This window comes from Chinchilla lanigera, unplaced genomic scaffold (assembly GCF_000276665.1).
Source record: "Chinchilla lanigera isolate Chin_1 unplaced genomic scaffold, ChiLan1.0 scaffold00036, whole genome shotgun sequence".
NCBI lineage: Eukaryota > Metazoa > Chordata > Mammalia > Rodentia > Chinchillidae > Chinchilla > Chinchilla lanigera.
The window spans coordinates 11,461,966-11,489,305 of NW_004955437.1; the positions used below are offsets into that span (position 1 = coordinate 11,461,966).

A 27,340-nucleotide genomic window follows, 5' to 3' on the forward strand; every position below is an offset into this window, starting at 1 on the left:
TGTCTGATAAACAGGCTGAAATTCAGCTAATTATCTACTAACCAGAACACAAATGGAGCTTAATAAAAGTTCAATTAAAAGTTACTGTAAAAACCAGGGTAATTAAAATACTGCTCTATTTAACCACCAAGTAGATGATTACATACTTTAATACCCATAATTACATACAAAGCATAATTATATGCTTTAATACTCATAATTTGAAGTAATTAATTGGATTAGTTAGAAGCAAAACCTGTCAATATATCAACTAAAACTAAATGCTGTAATTTATGTAGGATATGTTAAACAAACTTTATCCTCATTGGAAGCAGAAGTAACTTTTGGACAAAATTCAAATTTTTACCTCTTGTGTGTTCTACTACAAAATTTTCTTGGTTTCAAACCAAGGACTCAAACTATGTATAAAAAGGTAAACAGAAATGGAAGACTAACTAAATGTGACCTCTCTGGATAATGCAGGCCCTAAATCAACTCAATCTAAACCAAAAAAAAAAAAAAAAAAAAATTGCTCTGCCTGACATATTCACAGATATTTAACTGAAACTGCAATGTGCATAGACCCTATCCCAGAAAGGCCCTCTCTTTTGCACTCATTTGATGACTTGAACACCAAGTGAGATCATCCATGACATTTCTGCTACCTGTTCCCTCATCTGTGACTTCTGGCCTGACAGTGTCCTCCAGTTACCCAGAAGAACTTCCTCCACATCCCAAACTCCTAAGCCCATTGCTGCTCAGAAATTCTTGTGGGTTGAATCAGTAGAAGAAAGACCATCGGGGCCACCTGCTTGATTTAAATAGGATTTCACCAATTCTGATGCAGGCTCACATAGACAAAATGATTAAAGGTTACAGTTTAGCTAAAATATTTACCAACAGATAAATTTCTCTATTAATGACTTTTTTTGGTACTGAGAATCGAACTCAGGACCTTGTACTTGCCAGGCAAGTGCTTGTGCCACTGAGCTATATCTCTGGCTTTATTAATGAAAACATGCTACACAACTTATAGTTAGCTATCCAAGGTCACTTGGTACATAATGGAATTATATAATCATGTGTGCTTTCCAAATTCCAACAACATTTTTCACAGCAATAGAAAAAAATCCTAACATTCATATGGAACTGCGAAAGACCTTGAGTAGCCAAAGCAAACTTGACCATTACATTATCTGACTTCAAAATATACTATAAAACTATAGTAACCAAAACATTATGGTACTAGCATAAAAAGACACATAGACCAATGGAACTGAACAGAGATCCCAGAAATAAATCTCTACATTTACATTCAACTAGTTTTTAACAAAGGTGCCAAAAACACCCAGTGGGGAAAGAATAGTCTCTTCAATAGATGGTACTGGGAAAACTAGACACCCATATGCAAGAGAAAGAAATGAGATACTTATCTCATGCCATGTAAAATTACTCAATATGGATTACACATAAGTCTTGAAACTGTAATACCACTAGAGTAAAACATAGAGAGAAAGCTGATCTAGACAACGAGATTTTAGATATGAGCAAAAAAAGGCAGGGCAACAAAAGCAAAAACAGGCTTACATTAAACTAAAAAGCTTCCACACAGCCAAGCAAACATTCATAGAATAAAGACACACTACGGGATGTTAGAATATATTTGCAAACCATGCATGTAATAAGGGGTTAATAGTACAAATACAGAAGTACATCCAAGAACTCAATAACAGGAAAACAAATCATTAAAAATAGGGAAAGGATCTAAACAGACATTTCTCAAAAGAAGTCATATAAATGATCAACAGGTATATGAAAAATGCTTGACATCGCTAATCATCAGGGAAATGCAAACCAAAACTGCAATGAGATAATGCTTCACACTTGCCAGGATTTCTGTTATCAAAAAGACAAAAGATAAGCATTAGAGAAGGTGCAGAGAAAGGAATTCTTCCTGGCACAGTATTGGCTTGGAATGTAAATTAATACAGTCATAAATGGAACATTCTATGGAAATTCCTTAAAGAGTAAGAATAAAACTACCATATAGTCCCGCTATCCCTCTACTGAGCATATATTCAAAGGATATGAAATCTGTGTGTCAAAGGGATATATGTACTCCTATGTTTATTGCAGCATTCTTTATAATAACCATGGTATGGAATCAACCTATATCCATCAACAAATGAATAAAGTCACACACACACACACATAGACACATAGACACACATACACACAAATACTATTGAGTCCTTAAAAAGAAGCAAATCTTGTCATTTGCAACAATGTGACTGAACATGGAAGATATTATGTTAAGTGAAATAAACCAGGTACAGAATAATAAACAGTAAATTATTACAGTTTAGATCTAAAATGTCCCTAAAAAGTCTCATGTTTGGTGGTTGGTCCTGATTGGAAGGGATGGCTCACTGTGAACGTAATTTGGAAGGGTGTATTCTCATCCCTGGCTCCTTTCTTCATTCTCTGCTTCCTGGCCACCATGTGGTAAATAGCTTTTCTCTGTCATATCCTTCTACCATGCTGTTTCTGATTCAGAGCCAACTAACCATGGACTAAACCCCTGGAACCGTGAGCCAAAATAAACCTCTTTTCTTTTAAATTGTAGGTATTGAGTTATTTTGTCTCAGAGATGGAAAAATGACTAATACAGAAAATTGGTGCCAGAAATGGGGTCATTGTTACCTGACCCTGTGGGGTTCAGAAGCCTTTGGAAATGGTTTATGGGAGGAGTTTGAAAAGGTTTGGAGAAGCTGCCTAGAGAAATCCTAGCATGCTGTGAGGAGTGCTTGATGTGCAATACTGGTAAGGGCTCAGAAGACCAGGATGATGATAGGAATGTAAACAGTAAAGGCTAGGCTCAGGAGGTTTCATTTGGGAACAGGGACTCTACTGGCAGTTGGACGAGAGGGCATATGTGTTATATTTTAACAGAAAATTTGTCTAGAAACTATCCACATCCTAAGATTTTGCAGGAGACTGAGGTTAAGGGCAGTTGACTAATTAATCTGGTGGATGAAATTTCAAGGCCCAATGTTCTGCTGTGGCTACCTTTAGCCAGATGTACAGTGAGAACCAGAAGCAAATGGCAGAGCTAAATGATTGGAAAGGTCTGCAGTTTTACCAGAAAGGAAGTACCTGCCAAAGTTCAGGCAAAGGATTGCATAGCTGTTAAAAAGATTAGCATTAAAAAGCTGCCATTTTTTATATAGGAAAAAAACAAAGATGCCTTCAGGGGATCTTAGAAACCAGTAAGAGCCCATCCACTGCAGGGTTAAAAGTGTAAAACTAAATTTTTCCATTAAGTCCCCAACTTTGGAACGTTTGAGTTGTGAATTTTCATATACAAATGGATCTCACATTACAAATATCCTTAGATGAAAACAAATCATGGAAGTACCTCACATGTCTGCTGGACATGTCACAGTTGTATGGCTGTGTGCTTACTATATAGTGTGACGTGTACAGTAGTACAGTGCTAAATCAGAGCCCAGGATATCTGGAAGCAAGAGGAAAAATAGTGGTGATATGAAGGGGACTGCTAGGTTGCACAAAGCAATATACATTATATATTTGTGTCAAAGGTATATAAGATTCATTTTGTCATACTTACAAATGAATCCAACTTATGAATGAATCAACTTATGAATGTTCTCTCAGAACAGAACTTGTCCATAAGTCAGGGCCTTGGTGCATATGAAGACAGTCTTGGGAAGCTTGGTCATTCAAGGCCACCTAGGGAAGTATATCCCTGAGTTTGGCTATGTATGTAATCAGAGGTAGCTGCAGCTGTGGTCCAACGAGGCCCACCTACTGCTTGGGCTAGCAGGAGATCTCAGCATCATCCCTACTGGTATTTCAGGTATGCAGAGTGTAGGAACTATAGGGTCATGGAGGCTTCCATGCAGATTTGAAAAGATTATCTGGGCGGCCAGGGAAAAATGTGTGACAGGGTCACAGCTCCTTCTAGTACCTCTGAGAGGGTTCTGTATGAACCTATGAGAGTAAAGCCAAAAGAAAAGAAAATGGGAGAGCTTGGAAAGGTGGGAATGCTCGGACTATGGACCATCTACTGAGGAAAGGTGCAGGCAGTGAGCAGAGCTGCCCCAAGAGAGAAGCCACATAGGCTACAATTGGCAGTGCTGTAGGGGTGGGACCATCTAAGCCCTTGAAGCTCAATTCTTGACACAAGATCTGTCGGGGTGCTAGACACAAGGCTACAGGACTTATGTTCGCCCTGCAGGATATTGGTCTTGCTTTAGTCCTATTTTGTCTATTCCCCTATTCCACGTTTTAGAATGGGATTGTTTATCCTGTTTCATTATATGTTAGAAGTGTTGAACTACCTTTCTTTTTTATTTTTTTATTTTTATGGGGGCTCATAGCTGAGTTTGCCTTGCATCTCAGAGGAGACTTTGAACTTGGGACTTTACTGCAGTGCTGGAGCTGTTAAGACATTGGCAACTCTTAGAGAGAGTCTAAATGCACTTTGTATAATGAGATGAACATGAGCCTTTTGGGGGCCAGGGGTAGAATGCTATGATTTTGATAAAAAATGTCTCCCCAAAGTCTGACATTTGGAGGTGGGGCGTAGTCAGAAGGAGCAGGTCACTAGAGGCTTCATGTGCAAGGTATACTCTTGTTCCTGATGCCTCCTCTCACTCCCCTTCCCAGTCACCACGGTGAACAGCTTTCTTCCACCAAGCTGCTTCTGCCTTGGAGCCAGCCACTCATGGATGAAACTGAAATTTCCCCTGAAATGGTGAGTAAAAGAAACCTTTCCTCCTTTACGTTATAGGTGTCCAGTTATTACATCCCAATGAAGGGAAAATTACTAACACAATTAATCTCACTTATGTCTGGAGTCTAATAAGGGTGAACTCTCAGAAGAACAGGGGAAAAATGGTATTTACCAGGGGCTGGGGAGATGGGTAGTTTAGGGAGATGTTTGCCAAAGGACACAAAATTTCAGGTACCTACTAGAATTAAATTCAAGAAATCTATTATACAACATAGCAACTATGGTTAATAACAACGTACAGCAATACCTCGGCTCATAAGTGCTTCTATTTGCAAAAAATTCAGTTCCCAAGTGAAGTGTTTGGCAAAATTATGCTTGGTTTGTGAACTCTGCATCTGGTGATGAACACAACCTGGCCATCTTCCCTGCACGAAAATAAACTCAGCCAGTACCCCCAGAATCATGGAATGAATTAAGTTTATGAACCAAGGTACCACTGTATTATATTCTTGAAAATTGCTAATAGAGAGTAAATCAATGTTCTAACCCTAAATGTATATGAAAATACATACGATAATTAGCTTGATTTATTCATTCCACAATGTATACATTTCTCAAAACATGTCCTATATGATAAATACACTGGTACCTTGGTTCACAAACTTTATTTGTTCCACAACTCTGGAAAAGATGGTCACATTTGTGTTCATGTGGGAAAGATGGCTAAGGCCACACTCATCACTGCATGGAGAGTTTGAAACAAAAACAAAATTTTGCCAAATGCTTCTGTTCATGAACTGAATTGCTCACAAACAAAAGAGTCTGTAAACCAAAGTTCCACTGTATATGTAATTTTCGTTCAGTTAAATATAAGTGGAAACTTCATAAGTCATATGTCAATCTAAAAAATAAAATAAATGAGCAAATATGTACTTTTTTTTCCTAGAAGGATGATTATTTTAAAACAAAACCAATGCTTACCAAAATTTTCACTGGCTTCACTACTTTCCTAGTTATGACACCTGGGGCTCTTAAACGAATGGCTTCCAAAATACACCATTTAATTAGCAAGAGTTTCTTCAACATATCCTCTGATACTGTGATCTTCTCTTCACCTGGCAAGAGAAAGAGAAGGATGGACTAAGAGACCGGAAGATGACATCCTGCGGTCCCACGCACTCATTACTGAGGCTCAGTACTGCCTCTGGCTGCCAAGAAAGTGCTACTTGTGGTTTTCTTTTTTGGCCTTTTTCTGTGACATGATAAATGCACATTTGACTTTGATTCTCAGACCCATGGCTATCAGATGAAGAAAATCCCTGTCAGGAAGGTGTTCCATTTCCTTCTCTCATCCTTGTTGTCCAGGTTCTCCTTCCATGAAAGGAGAAAGCAGTGGGAAAGGGTAAGACTGGCACTGAAAGCACGAAGTCTTTCAGTGAGAAAGCCACCCAGCGATCTTCCTCTGTGTTCTCCCCCCTGGCTCATTTTTCCTTTTAAATTATTCATTTCAGAAGCCTGCAAAGAGGAACAGGATAGGGAGGGCAGGGCACAGGGAACTCCACTGGAATGACGTGTGTCCCTTGAGAGGTGCACGGAACTTCCCTAAGGTGACATGCACACCTCAGTATTTAACCTGAGGGCACCTGAAAGAGAACCCAGGTCAGTCTTGTGCTGTCCAGAGTATGATCCCTGCCTTTCAGCCTGATTAGACAGCTGAGGTGATGGTATGTCACAACACATAGCGTGTGTCTTTACACCTGTGGGGCCTGATCTACAAACAGTTGCTAAGAACCAAAAACATCATTATCCACTGAAAACCATCTTGATGTATCATGAAAACACAGTGGCACTACAAATTTCATTTTATACTTTTCCTGAACTATTCCTATATCTTCTAAGCTAATTCAGAAAAATAACTTAGAAAAGCCATGGCTGGAATTAGAAAATGTGTATTTGAAGTGACCGAGACTTTGGCACATGGAACAGAGACCATTACTTGGCCTTACTGCTTGTATTTAGCGGAGAACAAAGTGCTAAGCACTGCAGGAGGCAAGAAATTTAACCCTCAGGAGATCTTCACCTTCATACATGACAGAGTCTAACTAAAGCAAGGGTAAGGATGTTCTTTAGACAGTGTTTAAATGAGAAATTTGGAGGCTATATTCTGTAGACTTAGGGATGACATGTACCCTTAGAGTAGTTCCCAGCATTTGGTAAAGGCTTAATACAAGGAAGTGTTTATCATTATCGTACATTCACCAAATGAATGTAGTGATTCTATAGAAACCATATCTTCCTGATGTACTCTTATTCCACAGATGGTAGTTTCTTTTCCCCTCAGAACATCCCCGCTTCTGTCCTTTGATCCTTCCTCTCACCACTGCTCTCCCTCTCTTCTCATCCTGCAGTATTGCAGACTGAATCTAGGCCCTCAGGCATGCTAGCGAAGTGCTCTACCCAAGCTACATCCCCGGCCATTCCTGAAACCTACACAATGGACGGCTGAGTCCCTCACTCACTAGAGACCCTGTCTGAGGAGCTGTTTCACTCACTCTGCTGTGGTGCAGGTGTGGTTTATTCCCCAAGGTCCGTGTCCCTGAAGCTGGGTCAGCAATGTGCTGTACTGAAAGGTGAAGTGACTTTTGGTGACAGGTGACCGGGTCATGATCTCTCTCCCAAAGGGAGAGGGTCAGCAACTTAGAGAAGAGCTACTGCAGAATGTGCCCTCCCCATGTGAATGGTCTTTTCTGCACCCAGTTTTTCACTTCCCTGCCACATCATGATGTAGCCAGGGGACTCTGGCCAGATGTGCTCTGCTATTTGACCTCCTCCTCCTCATAGTCAAGAGGCAAATAAATCTCTTCTCTTTTGGACTTCCCCTGCCTTGGCATTCTGCTACAGCAACATGGGGCCAACAGGAGGTGGGCAGATGCTGAGCGAGGGGGAAGGGTGGCCCTGGGCAGTACTGTGGGCACAGCCCTTAGCCTGGGGATCTAACTCTAGGGAGCTGGTATTGGAACAGGGTTATATTCTTGGATACCCTGGCCATCCTGATGAGACCTGTAGGAATGCATGGTATGGAAAAATCAATGCCCCCCCTCAGCATAAATCCAAATTACTTTGCTGAGTAAAGTCTACCTCTCCCTTTAACCTTACCCCACACTCAATCGTGGAGACAAGACAACCTGCAATTTACCCAATCTCTCCACCTTATGCCGTTAGCTCACCTAAAAAATGGGAATATTGAACGTGTCTGCCCTGTAAGGTTGCTGTCAGGATTAAAAAGGCAGAGACACATACATGCTCACAATAACTGGCAAGTGGCAAAAACTCAGTAGCTGTAACCCATCACGTCAGCCATTCCTCTGCCTTTCCCAGTTCTTTGAAAACTTGGCTCCCTCCTACCCTTCAGGCCTGAGCTAAAACACCTCTTCCCTGACCACCTTGGCCAACATCTCCCTGATCACTATCACAGCACTTTATCTCCTTATACTTCTTAGTATTATATTAATTAATTTGGCTTACTGCTTATATTTGGGCTCCAGTACCTAACACTGAGTCTGCTACGTGCGGGGAGGGTGCGCCATACATTTTTATTAAATGGATAAATGGATGAATGAATGGAAGAATGTCTAAGATGACCAAGTCAACTAAGACCAATGAAAACATCTGTAGTTTGTGTAAGGGCATCAGAGGAAACATAAGGAAATCAAACCGGAAAGAGATTTCTGAAGGAGAATGTGAGTTGTTTATTTTTTGTGGGACTGTGATGGAGACCACTACAAAGTGGCCCTGAGCAGGGTTTATATTAAGCAGGTGGCTTTTCACGTTTACTTATAAGTTCGCCCAAGACCTAGGCACTGCAGGAGACTAGGCACTGACTCCTTGTCAGGAGATAGAAGCCTGTAATGGCAGGTGAAGCCTTGGTGCCTCAAAGGACGAGACAAGATCATGGCTAATGACACCTGGCTCCAACCTCAATTAGCTAGATAAAGACTGTAGCTGCAAGCACCTCACTCCTGTGGTGAAGGCCTTCCTGGGGATGACAGTTCTCCTAAATTAACATGATATACTACTTGAAGAAGTCCTTAAAGGGATTCCCAAGTCCTGCCCAGATTCCTGCGTTTTCTTCAGGATTCCCCTCCTTTGTTTGATAACATAATAAATATGGGCTGCCTAGAGAAGTTCTTGGTCTTAAACCCCAGAAAATCTCAAATTCTGTGAAAGTGTTTAGAACCTCCCAGAGCTCTGAAATCATTTCATTTGTCTCATTTATTTAAGCCTTCACCATCCACCCGTGTGGGAGACTGTGGGTCTGATCAGTCTGCAATAACAGGGGGATATTATTAATCCAATAGTACTGGGAACTGAATGTAGGGCCTTTGCACTGAGGAATATCCGAAGCTGCTGAAGCTTGTGATCCTCCTGCATCAGCCTCCCAGAGTGCCAGGATTACAGGGGTACAAACATACTCAGCTGAACATTTTAAAATAAAAAAGCGAGTAGTAAAAAGGTATATAGCAGATCAGTGCTTCTCTTGCACCGGGCCTGCGTGGTCCAAGTTCCCTGTGACTTGGATCCTGCAGGTCCGAGAAGCACACTGCAAGGAACACAGTGTGAGTGTAAAAGCAGATTAGCCTTGTAGCCAGCTGAGTTAGATAGAAATATTATAGGCAGTCAGATGGCCCGCCCCTCAAAGGAGCCAGTATGGAAGACAAGATACCTTGCAACTGTGGGAGAGACAGATACTTTCCGCTGTGGACCGGACCTCCAGACAAAAGGTTAAACAAATGCACCCACATACATCCCTAGGGATGGACATCAGGGATTGATATTTTAAACAGGTACCAATCGCCTTGAAAAAGCCTGGAAGAGCCACTAACCCAACCCCCTACAGGCCCCTGTTCTGTGTTCATGCCTGCTTCCTACATGCCTGGCTTCCCCATTTGATCCCGATTTAATAGATTATATCTGAACAATTATACTTGTAATCTTATTGGTTGACCATAGTTTTGTCCTACCTCATACCTGCCTTGTGATTTCCCATTTTTCCCCACCTTGGACCCATGTCACCTCGTGGCTTTGTTCTATAAAATCCTTAGAAAGGCAGGGCAACCCTTGGCAACCCACTTGGGCCCCTGTCTGTCCCTCTCTCAGACAGAAGCTTTCTTTCTCTCAGTAAATATATTCTACTTTTAACTTCCATGTTCCTAAAATTCATTCTTTGATTTTAGAGAACACAAACTCACCCCAGACATTTTTCAGGTTGGGAGTTTCTTTCCCCTCCATCAGCCTGATTATAGTTATCAAATGTTCTAGGCTTCTGGCAGTTCTTAGTAGCAGCTATAAAATTATTATTTAAAAAAATATGTATGTAGTGGGTAAAACTCATGATGAAATCAGAAATCCTGAGAGCATGTATTGACCCTGAAAGCCACTAGCTTTTATTAGTATGAACATACAAGGGCTTTTATTTCTTATTAAGCACCACAGAATTAGAAAATAGGATGATCAACTCTGAAGGAACGCTGAGTTAGCCAAGACTTCAGTAATGGAGCCAAATGCTATCATTTCGCAGCTGCAAAGGTGCCGTTTTCACCAGAGCAGGCGTGGCAAGGTGCCCCCTGGGGCACTGGCTGAGCTTTTATGGACTCCTGTGCATTCTAGCCTTGTTCTTCCCCACATGAGACACGGCCGAGGGCATGGGGTGGCGAGTATGGCCAGCACTCCAGTTCCACCGCACTGTCTCACTGTGTAAATAACTGTTTGCCAGCAGAAACAGCAGCACCGCTGGTTTGTACGTGGTCTATGACTGTTTCTATGCTATTCTGGCAGTGTTAAGAAGAAGCTATAGAGACGTCATACTCCATAAAGCCTAAAATGTTTACTATCTGGGATTATACAGCAAAAGCTTGCCCTTGTCTTACGGGGATGAAGGGCTCAAGCTATTGCTTTGCTCTACGTTGTGCCTTTTCTTACCCGAAGTCCAGGCTGTATTTCAGCATGTGAATTTCATAATATTCCAAAGCTGGTGTGGTCTTCACTGCTCTTACCATTTTTATGACCAAGTCAACAATATAATGTCTTGCATGGCATTTGAATACCATGGTTATTTTACAAGGAAAATACAGACCACTTCTCAGGGGAAGAAGTATCTTTGTTTAAGATGCATTACTAAGTGGACTTCAAATTATAGTCATACCCCAAGAGGGCACATGGGAAAAAAATGCTAAGAAAATTCATTTCCAGATACTCAACTTCTGTAATCACTCTTTCCTAAAATGGACCTATCTTTCTTTTTTTCTTTTGAGACAGGGTCTTGCTATGCAGTTCAGGCTGGCCTTGAACTCACGGTGATCCTCCTGCCTCGGCCTTCCCTGTGCCCAAGTGCACCACCATGCCCAGCTTAAGATGAACCTATCCAATAAAACACCATAGTCTTACTCTTCTTCCCTTCCACATATCCGACTGCCTCTTCCCTACTGTGTAGTACAATTTTTTGCCTCTCAGCCTTCCTGAGTTTTAATCTGCTGCATTTCCCCTGAGGTACAAACATCTCTTGGGTATTTGATAAAAAGGGGCAGCTAGATAACACAGGGCGCAGAGGGAAGAGCGTTTGAAAGCAAAGTGGAGTGGCCACAGGAGGGGAGTCCTGAGAGCAGATAGATCTCCATCACCTTCTGACCACCCAGCCCTGCACGCAGACCACCCATCTGCTGCTGTGTCTGCTATTGCAGAACCAGAACTCAAAAGCAGAGAGTGTGTGACAGCAACACACAGCAGCATGGTCATTCCCACTGAAAAGGGCCAGAGGAGTCTTCTCTGTTGGAAAATGGGTTGGACTGGGGAGTGAGTCTGATAATACGGACTGCTCTCAGAATATAGTTATAGGGCAGCCACTTTTCATAACCGAATGAATTAAATCTGTGCGGTGTTATTTAAAGATTCTAAATAGACTAAGAGCATGTAGGCAATATATGAGGAGGGACAACCTCTGTAAATATTTAAACATAGGATAACAAATACTAGACGCCAACTTAGAGTTGAGTGGGGAGATAAATTCACTTAGAATGTACTAGACAAAGGGAGGGAGGGAGGCCACAGGCAGGCAGGCAGGCAGCACCTACCGGCCTACGTTGTGATACAGCCCTGTGGTAGAACCCCTGAGTGAGCAGCGTGAGACGGAGATGAAGGCCCACAGGGCTGAGAGTGTGCAAGGTGAGGAAGATGTGTGTGGAGATTGTGACAGAGGGGCCAAGCTCCATGGCAGGTGACTGGTAACCTGGCAGAAGTGAAGTGAAGATGCTCTGGGGATGAATGGTGATGGGACTTTTAACTCGTTTCTGAAGCCAACGTGATTTTTCCCTTTCCTTGCCTCATGTGTTTAGTATTTTAATAAAGTTAGGTATTAGTATACTCTAACAGTTGGGGAAAGTGAAGCTGTGGGTGACAGCCATGACATAATGCCATGCAGAAGGAGTCAGGTTTTGCCAAAGGGGAAAGACAGCAGACACTGAGAAACAGCAAATGCAGTGGGTAGGGGTCCCGAGGATACCAGAAGCCTCCATGTCCTACAGCTTCTCCCATTTCTGCCTCCAGGGATTCCTAGAAATCTGAGAGGGGACTCAGCCCAATTTCATCATCCTCTTGAAAACGAAGTCCCAGCAAGCTAGGACACTTGACAAATGGACATTACCAATAAGTTAGTAGTAACCTATAATTCAGATTCTGGATCTCATTGTTTTTCTCTCAAAACTGATTTTAGAGCACCTACACTGGATAGATTCACCAAACATTCCTTCTGTGTTTTTAACAGCCATAGGATACAGAAAAGACATACTTTTCTACTTGGCCAGGGATAGGTGGTAACTGAAGGCAGGGGTTTACAATGGAAATCAAATCTGAGTTTCTAAGTGACCTACCTCGTTTGTCTAAGACAGGCCTCATGATGGCCATGAAAAAAATTTTGTACTGCAGTAATGGTGCAGTTTGATCTCATTGAGAAATATTTTTATTTTGTATTGTATTTTATTTTTAGACTAGCTGAATGATAAACATATATTTTACATTGTATTACACAATACAGAAACAAAAGCTTGTTTTTAGTTGTAAATACTTAAAACTCTGACCTGTAAATGCATGGAAGATACTACACTTGAAAAATAATGCTTTGATCGAATATTTTTAATTTCTTAAAGCCCAGTGTGATGGGGAACAAACGGTATAGTCTTCTGGAACCAAGCGAACAACAAGGAAATTTAGTACGTTTTCAAGCATCTTTGGACAAAAGACCTTTGTTGTTAGGACGCTTAAAAATGACCTGTTCCCACACAGTGCATATCCCAGTGCACAGCTGCGGTCTGTTCTTCCAGCTTGGTGACTCTAAAATTAGAAGGCGCCGCTTGGAAGAACGCCAAGGTAATCATCAGAAGGACCACAGTAGGAGATGACCACAAAAGCGACTATGGGTGATTTGGGGTTAAATTTAGAAACCATCTGTTTAACTCTTGGCATAAATGCATTAAAATCAAACCTTAGGATATCTGAAACCAAATAAAAGAAAGGATGATTCCTGTATTCAGAAACAGCAAAAGAAGTTTCTAAAATATTCTGTGCAGTTTTGAGACTAAATAGTCATAATGGTATAACACAGCAACTATCTATTGCATGTGAAGGTTACATAATAGACTCTTGTTACTCAGTCACTGATTCGCTTAACATCAATTTGCTGCACACCTGTTATGTGTGAGCCCAACCGGGTGCTGAGGGAGCCTGGAAGAGAACAAGCTCATGTACAGGCCATCAAATCTCATAGACATCTGGGAACCTTTCACTCTTTCTTCATGACCACCTGCCAACTAATCCAGCCTCGGAGAGGTCAATCCATCCAAGAAGGCAGGCTCAAAGTGTCGGGCAGCTCTCAAACCTAGGTCTGCCTACACTGAGGGCCTGGATTTGCTAAGATGCACGCTGCTCTCCCACGAGGGGAGGGGAAGAGACAGACACAGCCACTGCTGGGAAGCACCATGGACACAAGGATGCAAACAAACCCCTGACATCAATGGTTCTGCTGTTAGTTCTGCAGGCGAGGACCCAAGCGTCAGTGGAGTCCATCCCCCCATCCCTCCTGCTGGGGCTAGGATCTCGACTATGCCCAAAAGGATGGGTGGAAAACAGAAAATGGACAAATTCCAAAATTAATCATGCAAATATGATTTATTAGGCTTTTAAAAAAGGAATCAAATAAAATCACTAAAGGAAGCCCTTTGACAGATGTCCACTTCGTTTTCTTAATAATTCAAGCCTTTTTCCTTATACACAGAGACACATACATACATGGTAAATAAATAAAAACATGGAAAATTTGTTTCTATAGTCCTGGAATAGCACAATACAAAGACTTAACTAATAACTCTGGGGAAATGATCTATGTTTGGACAGAAAAGAAGGGGATGGGAGGCCTTTGCTGAGTCATTCAGACCTTTCCAGACCTTGCCCAGCAGAGCCAGCAGCAGACCATGTCTGCCCCCAAAGGAAAGGCAGGTGCCTGTGCCAGCACTGAGGACGTGGCAAGGCAACGAAAGACAGTGGAGAATCCCTCTAACGTCGACCAGCGCATTCCCACACGGTCCTCCGCTCTTTTCTTTACTTGTGAAAGTTCACATCCTCAGCTCTGTTTGCCTTCGTGTTGTCAGGTCCTCTTTTCAGATTCACAGCACAGCTTGCTTAAAATCCACAACGCTCAGGTGTGTGCAAAGGGCCACAGTACACACAAGGGCAAGTGAATCCCAGGTAAAAACGCACGGGATGCCCTCTGAAAAACAAGCCCACTGATGGGATAACCTTCAGCAATGATTCTACCAAAATGTGGCTAGGCGATCTGCTTTCTGAATTCTACAGTAACAATGTCTTTAAAAATAAAATCAAGTAAAAGAAGTTAGTGTTTACTTTGGACTGTCATTTCAAAAACTATGTGATGGCTTTGAAAAAAATACAGTATTTCTATGACTTCCATATAAAAATAATGAAGCAAGGACATCACCAGCAGTCTGAAGATAAAGGCAGGAAGCTATTTAGTTCTCTGGCTTATTGTCTCAACCAACTACCTCAAGATAACCCCTAAAAACTTCAGTTTTTAGAGAACAGAAACAAAGCTAAAGAGAGACAGTAAATAAGAATTTACAGTATTCTGAAGGCAGCTTCAAAGAATCTTATCTTCCTCCTTTCATCTCAGGAATTTAAAAAATAAATATAAATAATCCTCAAGAATTCCATTTTGAAGCGCATCCACTTGGCTTCAGAAATGCTCTTTTATATTTATAAAACAGCTGCTTTCTCCTCCGACGAAACCCATTTTCACAGGAAAGGATTAGCACATCTCACGTAAGGGGAATAACAGTGGATACAGATGTCCTGAAGTATATTATAGATTCACCAAAGGTTCCGTATGTAGAATGACCCACTGTAGTCATTTACAGGGAGTAAGAAAGGGCTGGTTAGCGATTTGTGGGACTTTTTAGTGAGAGAAAGATTTACTTGCTGTCTCCCCGATGGGCAAAGCAATAAAACTTTTATGATTGTTTTAATTTTAAAAAGGAACATTGTGAAACTGATCTTTGACAACTAGAAAATAAAACTCAAAGACCCTGATGATCTTTTCCTTCTCCAAACTTCTATTCCCCTCTCTTCTCAAAGGCAGTGGGAAGATACCAGCATTGAGAAGCAGAGACAGGAGAGGACAGAGAAGAGACAATAAAATAATAGCCAGCAAGCCAGGTCGCATGGCTGAGGAGACTCCGCAAGGGACACGCTACGAGGGACTGGGCTTTTCCCAGTGTGGCTCATTCTGCTCTGGTGGGGTCGTCCAGGGAGCAGGGGCCACAGGACCCAAAGTGGGAATATCAGTGAACACCTAAGTCCTCTTATACATAGTAGGAGGACTCTGGATTTATGTCACCCAAAGACATACAATAGGAATTTATTGGGCACCTAAAATAGTTATGGAATAAAATGATTTTCCTAAGAGTGGAAAAAGGACAATTAATTGAAGCTTTCTGAATGCTAACCTTTAGGAGTTCACACTGGGGGAGAGCAGAGGATAAGCCTGGAAACCAAGATGGCACCGGGCTTTGGGACCATAGCAGGGTCCTGGTAGGCCCCCCATCCCAGATACTTCCAAGCGCTGCAGTCATTTCTGAGCTTTTAGCTCCCATTCTTGTAATTTTTCCAGAGGTGGATATAGCTTCCCGGCATCAGAAGGATCCAGGAAAAAACTTAAACATCAGAGACACACATTCCTTCTGAAAGCCCTAGGCAATAACTGCTTGGAAGCAGGCTCTGCCGGCTGCTTCAGCATAACATTCATGGCAGACTGAGTCCAAAAGAGACAGTGATAGGAGAGGCTAGGGACATGAGGATGCAGCCTGGCTCAGCACAGATTATTAGTGTCGGAGATAAGGACAGCAACAGCTGGCATCCCCACCCTGCCCACCATCCGCGTGTGCACCAACATCCCAATCCCATGCTGTCTCTTGAAAAGAAGTCCAGCGCCACAATGCCACGTAACCGTGTGAGATTTTCCTCTCTGGAAGGGATGTCTCATGCTATACACCAGTAGTACTCTTTATACTAAAAGAGAGATTTTCAAGTTTTCTACTGATTAGCCGATAAAATGGAGTCTGCTTCACAATTATGATGCTGTTTTCAAGGAATAAAGGACATGGTCCAATTTATAATAAATACAGGGGAGAAGATATTGCCTAAATGGGACAACAGTAGATAGAGAAAATGCAGACTAAATCTCAGTATAAAAACACCGCTACTGTGTAAAGTCTGTGCATTGGTTCCGAAAGTTTGGCTTGTGATTTTTGGAGAGATGTCGACCCAACTTTAAGACCTTTTACTTCAGCAGTTTCTGAAGAGGAAAAGAGATAATCCAAATGCCTGAATAACTCTCTAATGGAACACTCTGGAAAAGGAACTGAGAGAAAAATGTTGAGAATCAATACAGAAGATTAGCAGCGGTGCACAGCAGTGAGACAGTGAATCAACGGGATGGGTCACCTCCTCTCCCAGCCTGGAAATCTGAATAGGGTGTAAATGACCTGCAGCTCTCATAGGACAGATAGCTGGCTGTGGCTTCATACATTTGGCACTAATATTACATATTGTTTGTTCCAAGAAAACCATATCACTTATTATTTTTACAGCCACACATACAGTTTGATAGATTTCTATAACATTTTCCTCTGCACATAGGTCAGGAAGCTGAGCTCTCTTTATTTGGACTTATCTCTGCTTGTTTAGACAGGTGATGAATCTCAACTAAAAAATTCAACACAGTAATCACTACCTGCAGTCCCTAAATCCACCAGTCTCCAACAACTGCAAGAATTTGTTTCTTATAACCCTTTGGCGGTGAACTTGACCTGAACTCCACACCCCACTGGTACTGCTACGTAATAGATGACCATGTTATTTTAAATTGGGAAAATCCTGAACTCCAAAACCATGGCCTTGTAGACCAACTGAGGCAAGGGACTAGGCTACTGGAGGAAACCTAGGCAAGTTACAGTTGCTTGTGTTCCTACTTTGTCATTTAGAAAGTAAGAATTTTGGACCACAGGACCTCTCAAGAACTTGACCACAACTGAATTCTGGGGTTCTACCTGGTTTCTAAGATTCTAGGTTAATAGAATGAAACATACAAAATAATTATGTTGAACTTTGAATTATGTTGAATTTCTGTTAAAGTACAGTACAGGTATTTAGCTTTGGGATTATATTAGCCAACTTTCTGTTTCTGTAACAAAATTATCTGAGAAAATTAACTTATAAAGTATAGACACATTTACTTGGGTTCACAATACTGGGGGTTCCAGCTCAAGACTGGGCAGCCCCGCCGCTTTCATGCTCTGAGGGCGTGCAGAGGACAACGGGGGAACATGTGGCAGCACAAGCTGTTCACCACAGGGCGGGAAGCAGGAGGGGAAGAGTAAGAGCCCAGGTCCCCCCAGCCAGCTCTCAGTGACCACTAGGTCACCACTAAAGCCTCTACCACTGCCACACAGTGCCACCCTGGGGACAGAGACATTAAAACAGGAGCCTTGGGAACACTCAAGACCCAAACAGCACACAAATAAATCTATGTGAGGAGCATGGACACTTGGATGTGCTCTCAGTGCGGTAAAGTGACTCAGGTTTGGTACCTGTTCCGCCCAGGACAGAAGAGATGCCTTCCATGATAGTCTTGTGGACATCGGCGTGGGACAGGATGAACGCGAGGGTCCAAAAGGTAATCTTAAAAGGAAAAACAACATCAAAATTACAAATATCTCTGAAGGCAGTCCAAAGAAAAATTGGTATTAGCTATAAACAGGTAAGAGAGTCAAGGGCAATGGTTAACCTTAAAAGTATTCAAGAGCATCACTGAAGACAACTAGATTTTATCAATAAGAGATGTTCTACATTTCTAATAGGCCAAACTTATAATTTCATTCTGCTACTTTAGCTTAATTGTTTATATAGATTAAACTGCAAAATAGGAAAGTTTTTTAATAACAAGCAACAAAGTATTATATAAACATACATTAAAGACTCAGAAACAACAAATTCTAACATTTAAGAATGTGAATCTCAGTCAGGCGTGGTGATACATGACTATAATCCCAGCACTCTAAGAGGCTGAGACAGGAGGATGGCAAATTCAAGTCCTGCCCAGGCAATTTAGCCCCACTTTATCTGAAAAATCAAAAGACAGAGGGCAGTGGTGGAGTGGGGGTGGTGGTGTTGAAACTAGGGATATAGCTCAGCACAAAGGGGGTTCTATCTTCGGTACTGCCCTCCAAAAAAATGTTAATCTAAAACAAAACATTTTTAAAGATTTAATTTCTTTAAAATACAAATGAATCAGTAAATATTATTTACTGCAAATGGAACAGTTATTTTAAATAAGCCCAATAAACTATACTTAAATACCACAGGCTGAATTATGACAGCACCCTCAGGAAACAGGGTTTCACTCACACCTGGCCCATTCAATGTTACGGCACTCTCTTCCCTGAGCTATCTAGATGATCTCCTCTCTTTCCTCAGTGAAGTATTTTACAAGGTAACATTTTGCTGCTCTGTATCTTAAACATTAACTCCCTCCTGAGGTCGATGTTTTTGCTTCTAAAGTTCACAACAAAGAAAACCTGTACAACATCATTAAAAGCCGCTGGGGGTACTTTCCCTTTCATTTTCTTCTATAAACATTTATTCTGAAATCAATCCTGAAGTGACTCAGGCAGTGTTTTGTGAGGGAACATATTAGCCTATACCTCAACATAATCTCAACACGCCCCTCTGTGGTAGAGAGAGGAAGAGCAGCTGTCCCAAGGAAAGTGCCCTGGGGACATGAAATTGACAGGGTAAGGACACACACAGTCCTGTTTACACAGACAAGACACACAGGGGTGCCCCGTCCTTCCTTGCTGAGGTTCCATCTCTTACGAAAGAGTCGCTGTGTCCTCGCACAGATAAAGAAGCATGGGTTCAGAAAGCTTTCCTCCCGGTCTCCTCGCTCTGCCCCGCCTCCTCAGTGCTAAATTACTGAATTTAATTCACAACAACCCCACACTTGATTCACCACATGTGAAGAGTCAGCCTCCATACTGCGGGGGAAAAACCCTGCAGACAACATGAAGACTTTCAGTTACACAGAAGAGGAGTGCAGAGTTGTGTATGCTTAATTGTGGATTTGGAGATCTACTGAAATTGGGCACTGATTGCTTTTGAGAAACACAGGGGTCTGAACTGCACATGGCTGTGCAGTGGTGGTATCTCCTCTTTAAGGCCTCTCTTTTCTGAACGGATTTCTATCTTTTAAAAAAAATCTATTTTCTACTTTAGAAAAACAAAGTACTTTTTAAAAATGAGAAAAAGTATGTAAAGAGAGTAAGAAGTTAGTAAAATGTTCCTATGTGATACAGAATCACGAGGCAGGAATGTGACCCTGCGGTCAATGTGTTCACATCTGGGAAATGGGCAGATCCACTGCTCCCAACATGACCAACTGGGGTTTGGCCACAGGGATGGATTCTGTGCCAGGGCTGGGCACGAAGGTGGAGGGCTGCGTGGTTCCCGGGTTGCAGAAGCAGCTGCCCTGATGCCTTTCCATCAGTCAGGACAGGAGGGGAGGACAGGGAGAAAAGCTCCATTCCCTGCTGGGTCCGGAGCAAATGGACTGAACGTGGGCCTCAGCATCTTCCCCTCATGAAAGAGATTTAACCATTACTGATGGTACTCCTGAGACAGGCCAGGTCTGCAGCCATCATGGTCAACTCAAATATGGATAAGGCAATTTCCGCCCCAAGAACTTGCCTTCTGGCTGGGGATGTGGGGGCCACTGTACGACAGGCAAAGCTGCTTTGAGAGCTGAGACAACGTGGAGACAGTGTGGAAGTGGAGATTGCTCCTGAAGTTCCTTAGCGAGAACTTGGGAGAGGGAGCAGATACAAAGGATAAAATGCCAGCTTTGAGAACGGCTGGAGAAATGTTCTAGAAAGTTCATTCCACTTCCTAAATGGTGACTGCTGTCTCAGAACAGTCCACCCAAGCACACTGAGGCTGTGGTGACCTCCAGGGACAATTCTCAGCCCACGGGAAACCCTGGCTCTGAGCGCTGCAGGCCTGAGGCAGAGGACAAGAAGAAGGAGGTAGAGATATCACCAGGGCCCCTTCAAGGCCACACTGTGCCTCTGGCAGGACTTCAGCTGCTCCCTCAGCAGTGTTACAGGTCACAAAAGCCAGGACAGAGGTGCCACTCAAGCAGTCAAGCATGTGGAGGACCGGGTATCTCCACGCATTGTCCACGGGGTGCTGGAAGCCATCCTTGACTGAAACCAGGGCAATGCGTGTGGTGGCAATGACAGCCACCTGCCATCCCTTCCAGTGCAGCCCTCAGAACCAGCCACCGCGGTAGGTAGCACCGGTCACCAGGCTGCCGCTCAGCAGGCCTGGGAAAACTGGTGAGACAGACTTCCGCTCACCGTCAGATGCTCACTTCCTGAAATGAAGGATTTCAGTCTTCTCCGCCCAGTGCCAGGAACACAGTCAAAGCACTGACTTCCCCTGAGTCAGATCAATGGGGCTTTGTGCGGTTTGTACCCTCTGAGGGAACCTTCCTGATGAAATCTTGGAAATTAATCCCCGACAAAAGTGGCTGTTTTGCTGCTGCTCTGGGAGTTGTTTTTAGATTTGCTTTTCAGTGTTGCCATAGCTTAATCGGTCTCCAAGAAAATTACTTAAGGAATGATCAGAGAATTATACTGGAGGAACACAGAGCAGGGAAAGGGATTAGACTATTTGTTCTTGTCACCCAAATGAAAGTTATAGTCTCATGGGTCACACATGTTGGAGGAGAGGCCAAAATTTCTGCTCCTTACATAATAAATTTTACAACAGGTCACAGAGCACTAAAATATTAGGACTTCAGAAAGGGGAATGAGAAATAAGTAATCCGTAAAACACCTTCTTTATTTCTGTTAGAAGAAAAAGGGGGGAAAAGGCCAACCTTATCACTAGAGATAGATGAAAGTTCTTATTTAGTACATAACAAATATATAAAAAGGGTTACCCTTTAATTTCACACAATACAGGGAGCAGCTAAGGCTAACGGTGACAGGCTTCTGACCCCAGAAACTAGCATGGATGGAACAGAAAAGGCAATAAATCTTGTGGCTGTGATTGAGCTCAGGGCAGCTTTAAAAACAGTTTTAGCCAGGCTTAGTGGTACATGCCTGTGATCCCAGCACTCTGGGAGGCTAAGGCAGGAGGGTAGCAGATTTGAACCCAGGCTGTGCAACTTAGCAAGACTTTGTCTTAAAAAAGAAAAGGTTGATGAGGTGGTTCAGTGCAAAAGGCGCAGTACTGGAAAGGGGAGTAGGGAGAGGAGAGGGTTGGGGAGAGGTGGGAAGAAGTGAGGTTGGGGAGAGGGGTAGGGTGAGGAAAAGAGGAAAAAGAAAGGAAGTTGTTAAAAGCCTCTGCTGTCTTTAGATAAATGGCACGTTCCAGTGTCATCAGCCCCTCTGTGGAAGGCAGGACCGTGAGGCCCGGTGATCAGAATGGCGTGCACACAGACAGAACAGCTCAGTCACTGGGCACCTGTTCGTCTCCTCTGTGGAGCCCTCTCGACTTTGCAGAGCAATGGAACCACGTAGAGCAGTGGGGCCCCCAGGCTACAATGGCAGTTTTGTGTTTGTTCTCTCTGTTACCAATCAGGAAACGAACAACTGAAGTTACCACCGTGACACTCTACAGCTCTAGCTGGCATGTCTGGCTTTAAGCCCGACTCTGTTTGAATTGTCCATTCCCTTACTTTTTCACGAATCTCAGGTGGGGCTGAGCCTTACTGATCTGCAGCACTAACACCTAGCACACTGCCCACACAGGGAAGGCTCCCTCAGCAGGACAGTGCCAGCCAGTGCCCAGGCCAGCTCCTCCTTGCCAGGCGCTGCCCGGAAGAGTTGGGACACTCTCTGCCTCCTGTGTGACCCAGGCAGATTCCAGTGGGCATTTTGCTTCGCTTTTTATCTCACAAGTGAATCCACTGTAGTTTTTTCTTTCTCTGTAATAAATGAAGGGGGGATGCAGAAAACACAGGAGAGTGCAGCAGACACAGAAACACACTCTACTTCCGCATGGGACTGTGTACTTACAGGAACAGCATTAGACAGAGAGGCCCACAGCAGCAGGAGCCCGTAGCTCGCACTGTGCCCACCTGCTTCCCCCTCTACCACATCCAGCACAGCCTGCATTAATGTCTGTTTAAAAGAAATGAATATGGTCAAACCATGGCTACAGTTCAAAGTGATGTATACAAGAGATCACGCATCTTCCTTTCAGCCCAGAGCAGAGCACAGGCTGCTCCAGACCTCAGTGGAAGACATGCAGACCTGGAACAACACCGCCAAAAACAAATGACTGTATTATTTCTTTCTTTTCTTTTCTTTTTGTTTGTGGTTTTTTTTTTTTTTTGTACCAGTAATTGAACTCATGATCTCATGCTTGCCAGGTAGGCACCATGCCACTGAGCTATATCCCTGGCCCACAAATGACTGTATGTGAGCACGTCCAGGGTAGCCCTGGGCACACAAACGGTGTCTAATCATACTCCTTCCTCAGCAAACACTTACTCTCAACTATCGTACTTCCTTGCTCTCTTCACATACACTTTAACAAGAGAAGCTAAGAAACACTTACCACAGAATCAGCCTTTTCAGGTTTGTATGCTTTTATCTCTGGAATGCTTTCCTCAAAAAGTGCTAGGAGCCACCTTTTGGATTTTGACCAGTTTCTGTGTGAGGAAAGGAAAGCATATGCAGAAATTAATCCGAAAGTGTGTAGGGAAAAACAAGTCAAGACATCAAAGCGGGAGTCTGTGGAGTTAGAATTCTTTCCCTACATCTTGTCTTCATTTTCAGGCAGAATTTTCTAGAGGTCTCCCTGCAGAACTCAGTCCAGAGGGAAATTGATGGGTCAAGGCCACTACACTGGAGTCTTCTGCGAGTAAACATCTGGATTCCTAGTGGACTGGCACTGAGTAAGAACACAGGTGACCCCTGGCTCAGTTTCCTTTTGCTGCGGCTGCTGCCCAGTGAGAAGGATGAAAGCCAGCAGAGGCGGCAGCTGCTGGATGAAGCCAGGCAAAGTGGCTCTCAGCTTCCAGTCCTCTCTGAGCAGTGACCAGTGTCAACCACAAGCTGAAATCTTAGTCCCCATGGTGCACTAGGAGAGGGTCTTCGGGCAGTGATTACACATAAGCACAAAGCCCTCATGGAAAAGACCCCGGCAGGGACACGTTTGCCCCGAGGACCCAGCAGGAACACACCGTGAAACTGGCAGCGGGTGGCTGGGAAGTCACCTCTTCCCAGCACAAACCCCCTTCGCTCAGGCCTCAGGCTTCCCACACTGGAGCTACGAGGCGCGGATTTCTATGATCTGAATTGACTGACATATACAGCAACCCTAAGAGATTAAAGAGCCACCCTGTTATTGCATTTGAATCATTTCATAAGTGTTCACCTAAGCCAGCTGTGGAAATGCACCTGGCTACAGCTGCCTTTGCCTCAGAGAGAACAGGCTGGGGTGGTCACTCTGATGACTGAGCAGGACCCAACCCTGCCAGCTCTGGTTGGGAAAAGGCCTGGGAATAAGTCCTTTTATTTGGTTCAAGAGAAACAGAAAAAAGAACCAGCACGCCTCTCTTCTTTTGTTCCTTCTGTGTATATCTGCACACCAAGAAAGCACAAAGGTGGCAGAAATCGCTTCTCTCCATGTGATCTGGTGTCACATCTACCTGTGAGGAAGCTGATTGGTGCACAGATTGCTGAGGTGGGCGGGGCCAGCAGGTCAATGACAGAACACAACTCTACCTCAGTAGCCACTCTGGCATCTGGGATCCATACTCAAAACCTTCATCATAAATTTGAAAATGTTGGCAGAAGTCCTCAGTTTTCCTCTTGTGTGAGGGAAACATGGCTTTCTTAAAAAGTACGTTCACTGTGACCGGATAAAGGAGCTGCCTACAGAGACAGAAACACACACAGTTCAGACCCTTATGCCAATGAAGAAGCACTGGGTCACATGACTAACTATGGGTCGGTAATATGTGACTGACTCTTTCAGGGGGGTGGGTTAGCCTCAGGGTTTTTAATATTTGCTAACAGTGATCAAAAAAATTCAGGGAGAACTGAAATTGTGGTTTTATTTACCTGAAGATTTAAAAATCCTTTCTAAGCAAACATATTATATGCTGACAAATAGGATAAACAGAAATAAATTGATTCATTAAGTTCAACAAGCATTCATTTAGTAAATACTAACAACAGCTAAGGTAATGGCCCATGCCTAGTGATAGCAGCAAAAATAACCAAAGAGAAGCAAAAGCAGTACTAATCATCATATTTCCTAATTTTTCACAGGGTCCCATATGCTCACATTATTGTGTATTGAAATATAGTACTTCTCAGTAATTTTTGCTGTATGCAAATAAAGTGATCAGTGTGGCACACTTAAGAGTATCAAAGATATTCAAGGATAGTCAATATTCAAAACTACATATTTTGATATCAAAGATAGCATATAAGATATTTATTATTCCTTCAGATTCTCCTTACCCCAAAGTTTCCAAAATATCCAGGGATCACTTTATTCTCTCACAGACACTGGTGTGCTTTAGCAAATTTTAAGTTGCCCTGGTTATTCCTGCTTCACCCCCGAACCACATTGGGGGTTCTAACACCACATTAATCGACATTCTGTCTCGAATCTTAACTGCTGCAACTATGCCTTCTGTGTTACAGCATCTGCAGAAAGCTTCAGCACATGGCTGCTCCCTCTGCTCCCCCTGCAGCTCTCCTGTCTCTTGGGACCTCCCTATCAGGACAGTCTGAAGACTCAGCCCAAAGGCCCACAGTGACTTGGCTCTAGCTGCCCTTTTTGGACCTTTGTCATTACATAAAGATTCCAATCTCTCCCCTGTCCCCACGATATCTCTCCATTCCACTGATTTGCATGGAATGGTGAGCAGATGGTGATTTGGTGAGGCAAATCCATGTGGAACAGACATAGTCACTGGAAGGACTAAGGGAAATCACATAGATATACTGTATTAAAATGACTGCACTGGCTTATTTGTGTACCATATAATGGGAGTGGAACTGCCTATTAATTAGAACTTTAAAAATTTAGAGAAATCACTTAATAAACGAGTTGAGTAGATTTCATTAATCTGCCAGGTAATTTGTGAAGCCCAATGTGGTAGTTTCCTTTTTTACTTGAAGATTAAAGGTTAAGTGATACTAAAGCTTCTAATTACCTTACTAAACTGATCAGGTCCATTGTCCCATGAGGGCCTAAATCTTCTAATTGTTCATGGAATTCTTCATTCAGTTGCTCTGTAAACTGATACACGTTGAAAGTCCCCATTTTCCCTTTCATTGTAATGTACAGTTTTTCATGCAGTGTTAGAAAGATATTCTTTGGAACTGACGCTATAAACAGAGAAAACTATTTTCAAAATAAGTCACAACCTCTCCAAGTATCCATTATACCTCTACCCTTATTGGATCAGTAAGGACCTTTCCCAACATTCTTGCAGTACACACAATCACCGACTGTGAATAAAGTGGACAACGATTCAACCTAGACTGTGAGATAGACTGAAGTCTAGAGAGTGATTTGCTTTATGGGATAATGTATAAATGGGTAATTCAGAGGGTTGAGATTGCCATCCTCTTCCTCCTCCAAGTCTATGTTCTAGGTATATTGAGAATACATAGCGCTTCACCTTTCTCAGTGTTTGCAGAAGCTATTCTGGATGCTCAAAACATTCTCTCTTTTACCACCTCAAGCCCTATGCTGTACCCCCACACCCATCAGCCCAAATGCCTCCTGCTAGCTTCTATTTATTCCTCCAGTGTCTTCTTACATATTACTTCCACCAAGAAGCCTTTCCCAGCCATGAGTAACTCTGACCCCACTATTTCCTTCATTTTAGTATTTGTGTTCCTTCCCCGATACCCACTTTTGGTTAGACTGGGGTGGTGGGAATGTAAGGTTATTTTTAACTAATTTCTTTTTATCTTGTTTTATTATCTTTCAAGTAACTTTTCCAAAAACATATTTTAAATTTTCTATCTTCTCATTTTGCTATGTGTAGATTCTGTACATTAATTTTGTATAAATGAATGAGGAATAAATGTTAAAGAATTTTCTCTATGGTGGCAGGACACAGGGGAGGGACACGAAGCTCCTCCGGAGTCAGTGCTCACACATTTCATCTGTTAAACACCATGGAAGGCCCCAGAGAGGGCACAGGTGAAAAGCTTGCTGGTTTCCATACACCTTCAATAAGCAAGGGGTGTATTGTAATACAGATCAAAAGCCTTCAAGGTATATGTGCTCCGCGGTCAGGATTTCTACAGCCCATACGTCAACAGCATTAAATAGAGAATTTAACCCACATATTGAGACCAGCATCCAAGGAAGAAGAAAAAATAATCATGGTACTAATCACTGATAAGATTTAAAAAGAAACTTTTTGGTCTCAAAGGCAAGAAACACACGAGAGACTATATGAAAAGGAACAGTGGAACCTAAGGAAAAAAAGAGGTGGAGAGAGAGAAGGCACAGCATGTAGAAGCCAAGTGTGAAGGTCGAGGAAGGGCCAGCGTTGCATCTGGGGAGGGCACATGGCTTCAGCACACACATCTGCAGTCTGAGAAGAGCTGAAGTTGGACAGCCACACGGCAGCATGCTCACCAGTGCCACCAGGAGTCCCGAAACTAGACGGAGAACGTGTGAATGGGAAAGTCAAGGCCCGGCTCACCTACCAGTCCTATGCGGAATGCCACAGAAACCCACACAAGGATGGGGATCATAGCTCAGTGGCAGTGCAAATGCCTAGAAAAAGCCACACGAACAGGTTTTGCAAGCAGGGGACTGCTACCTGCAGGAAGCAGAGTCACAACAGAGAAGCAAGCAAGAGCTGCAGCATGTACACAACTGTACACACAGCAGCAGAACACAGACTGCAGCATCTTGGGTGTTGCAATGTGG

The 27,340-nt window shown here is 43.0% G+C and overlaps 1 protein-coding gene across 1 annotated transcript in view; it reads right to left on the reverse strand.

Moving 5' to 3' along the window:
* The window catches only part of LOC102006164 (24-hydroxycholesterol 7-alpha-hydroxylase), a 52,489-nt gene that overhangs the window by 17,186 nt on the left and 7,963 nt on the right, over window positions 1-27,340 (reverse strand). The window contains exons 3-8 of the mRNA XM_005389856.2: window positions 25,599-25,773; window positions 24,154-24,303; window positions 22,982-23,075; window positions 22,438-22,542; window positions 17,947-18,037; window positions 5,720-5,853 (exon numbers count right to left, since the gene is read on the reverse strand). Of these exons, the coding sequence (XP_005389913.1) occupies window positions 5,720-5,853; window positions 17,947-18,037; window positions 22,438-22,542; window positions 22,982-23,075; window positions 24,154-24,303; window positions 25,599-25,773 (749 nt within the window). The remainder of the gene's footprint in view (window positions 1-5,719; window positions 5,854-17,946; window positions 18,038-22,437; window positions 22,543-22,981; window positions 23,076-24,153; window positions 24,304-25,598; window positions 25,774-27,340) is intronic.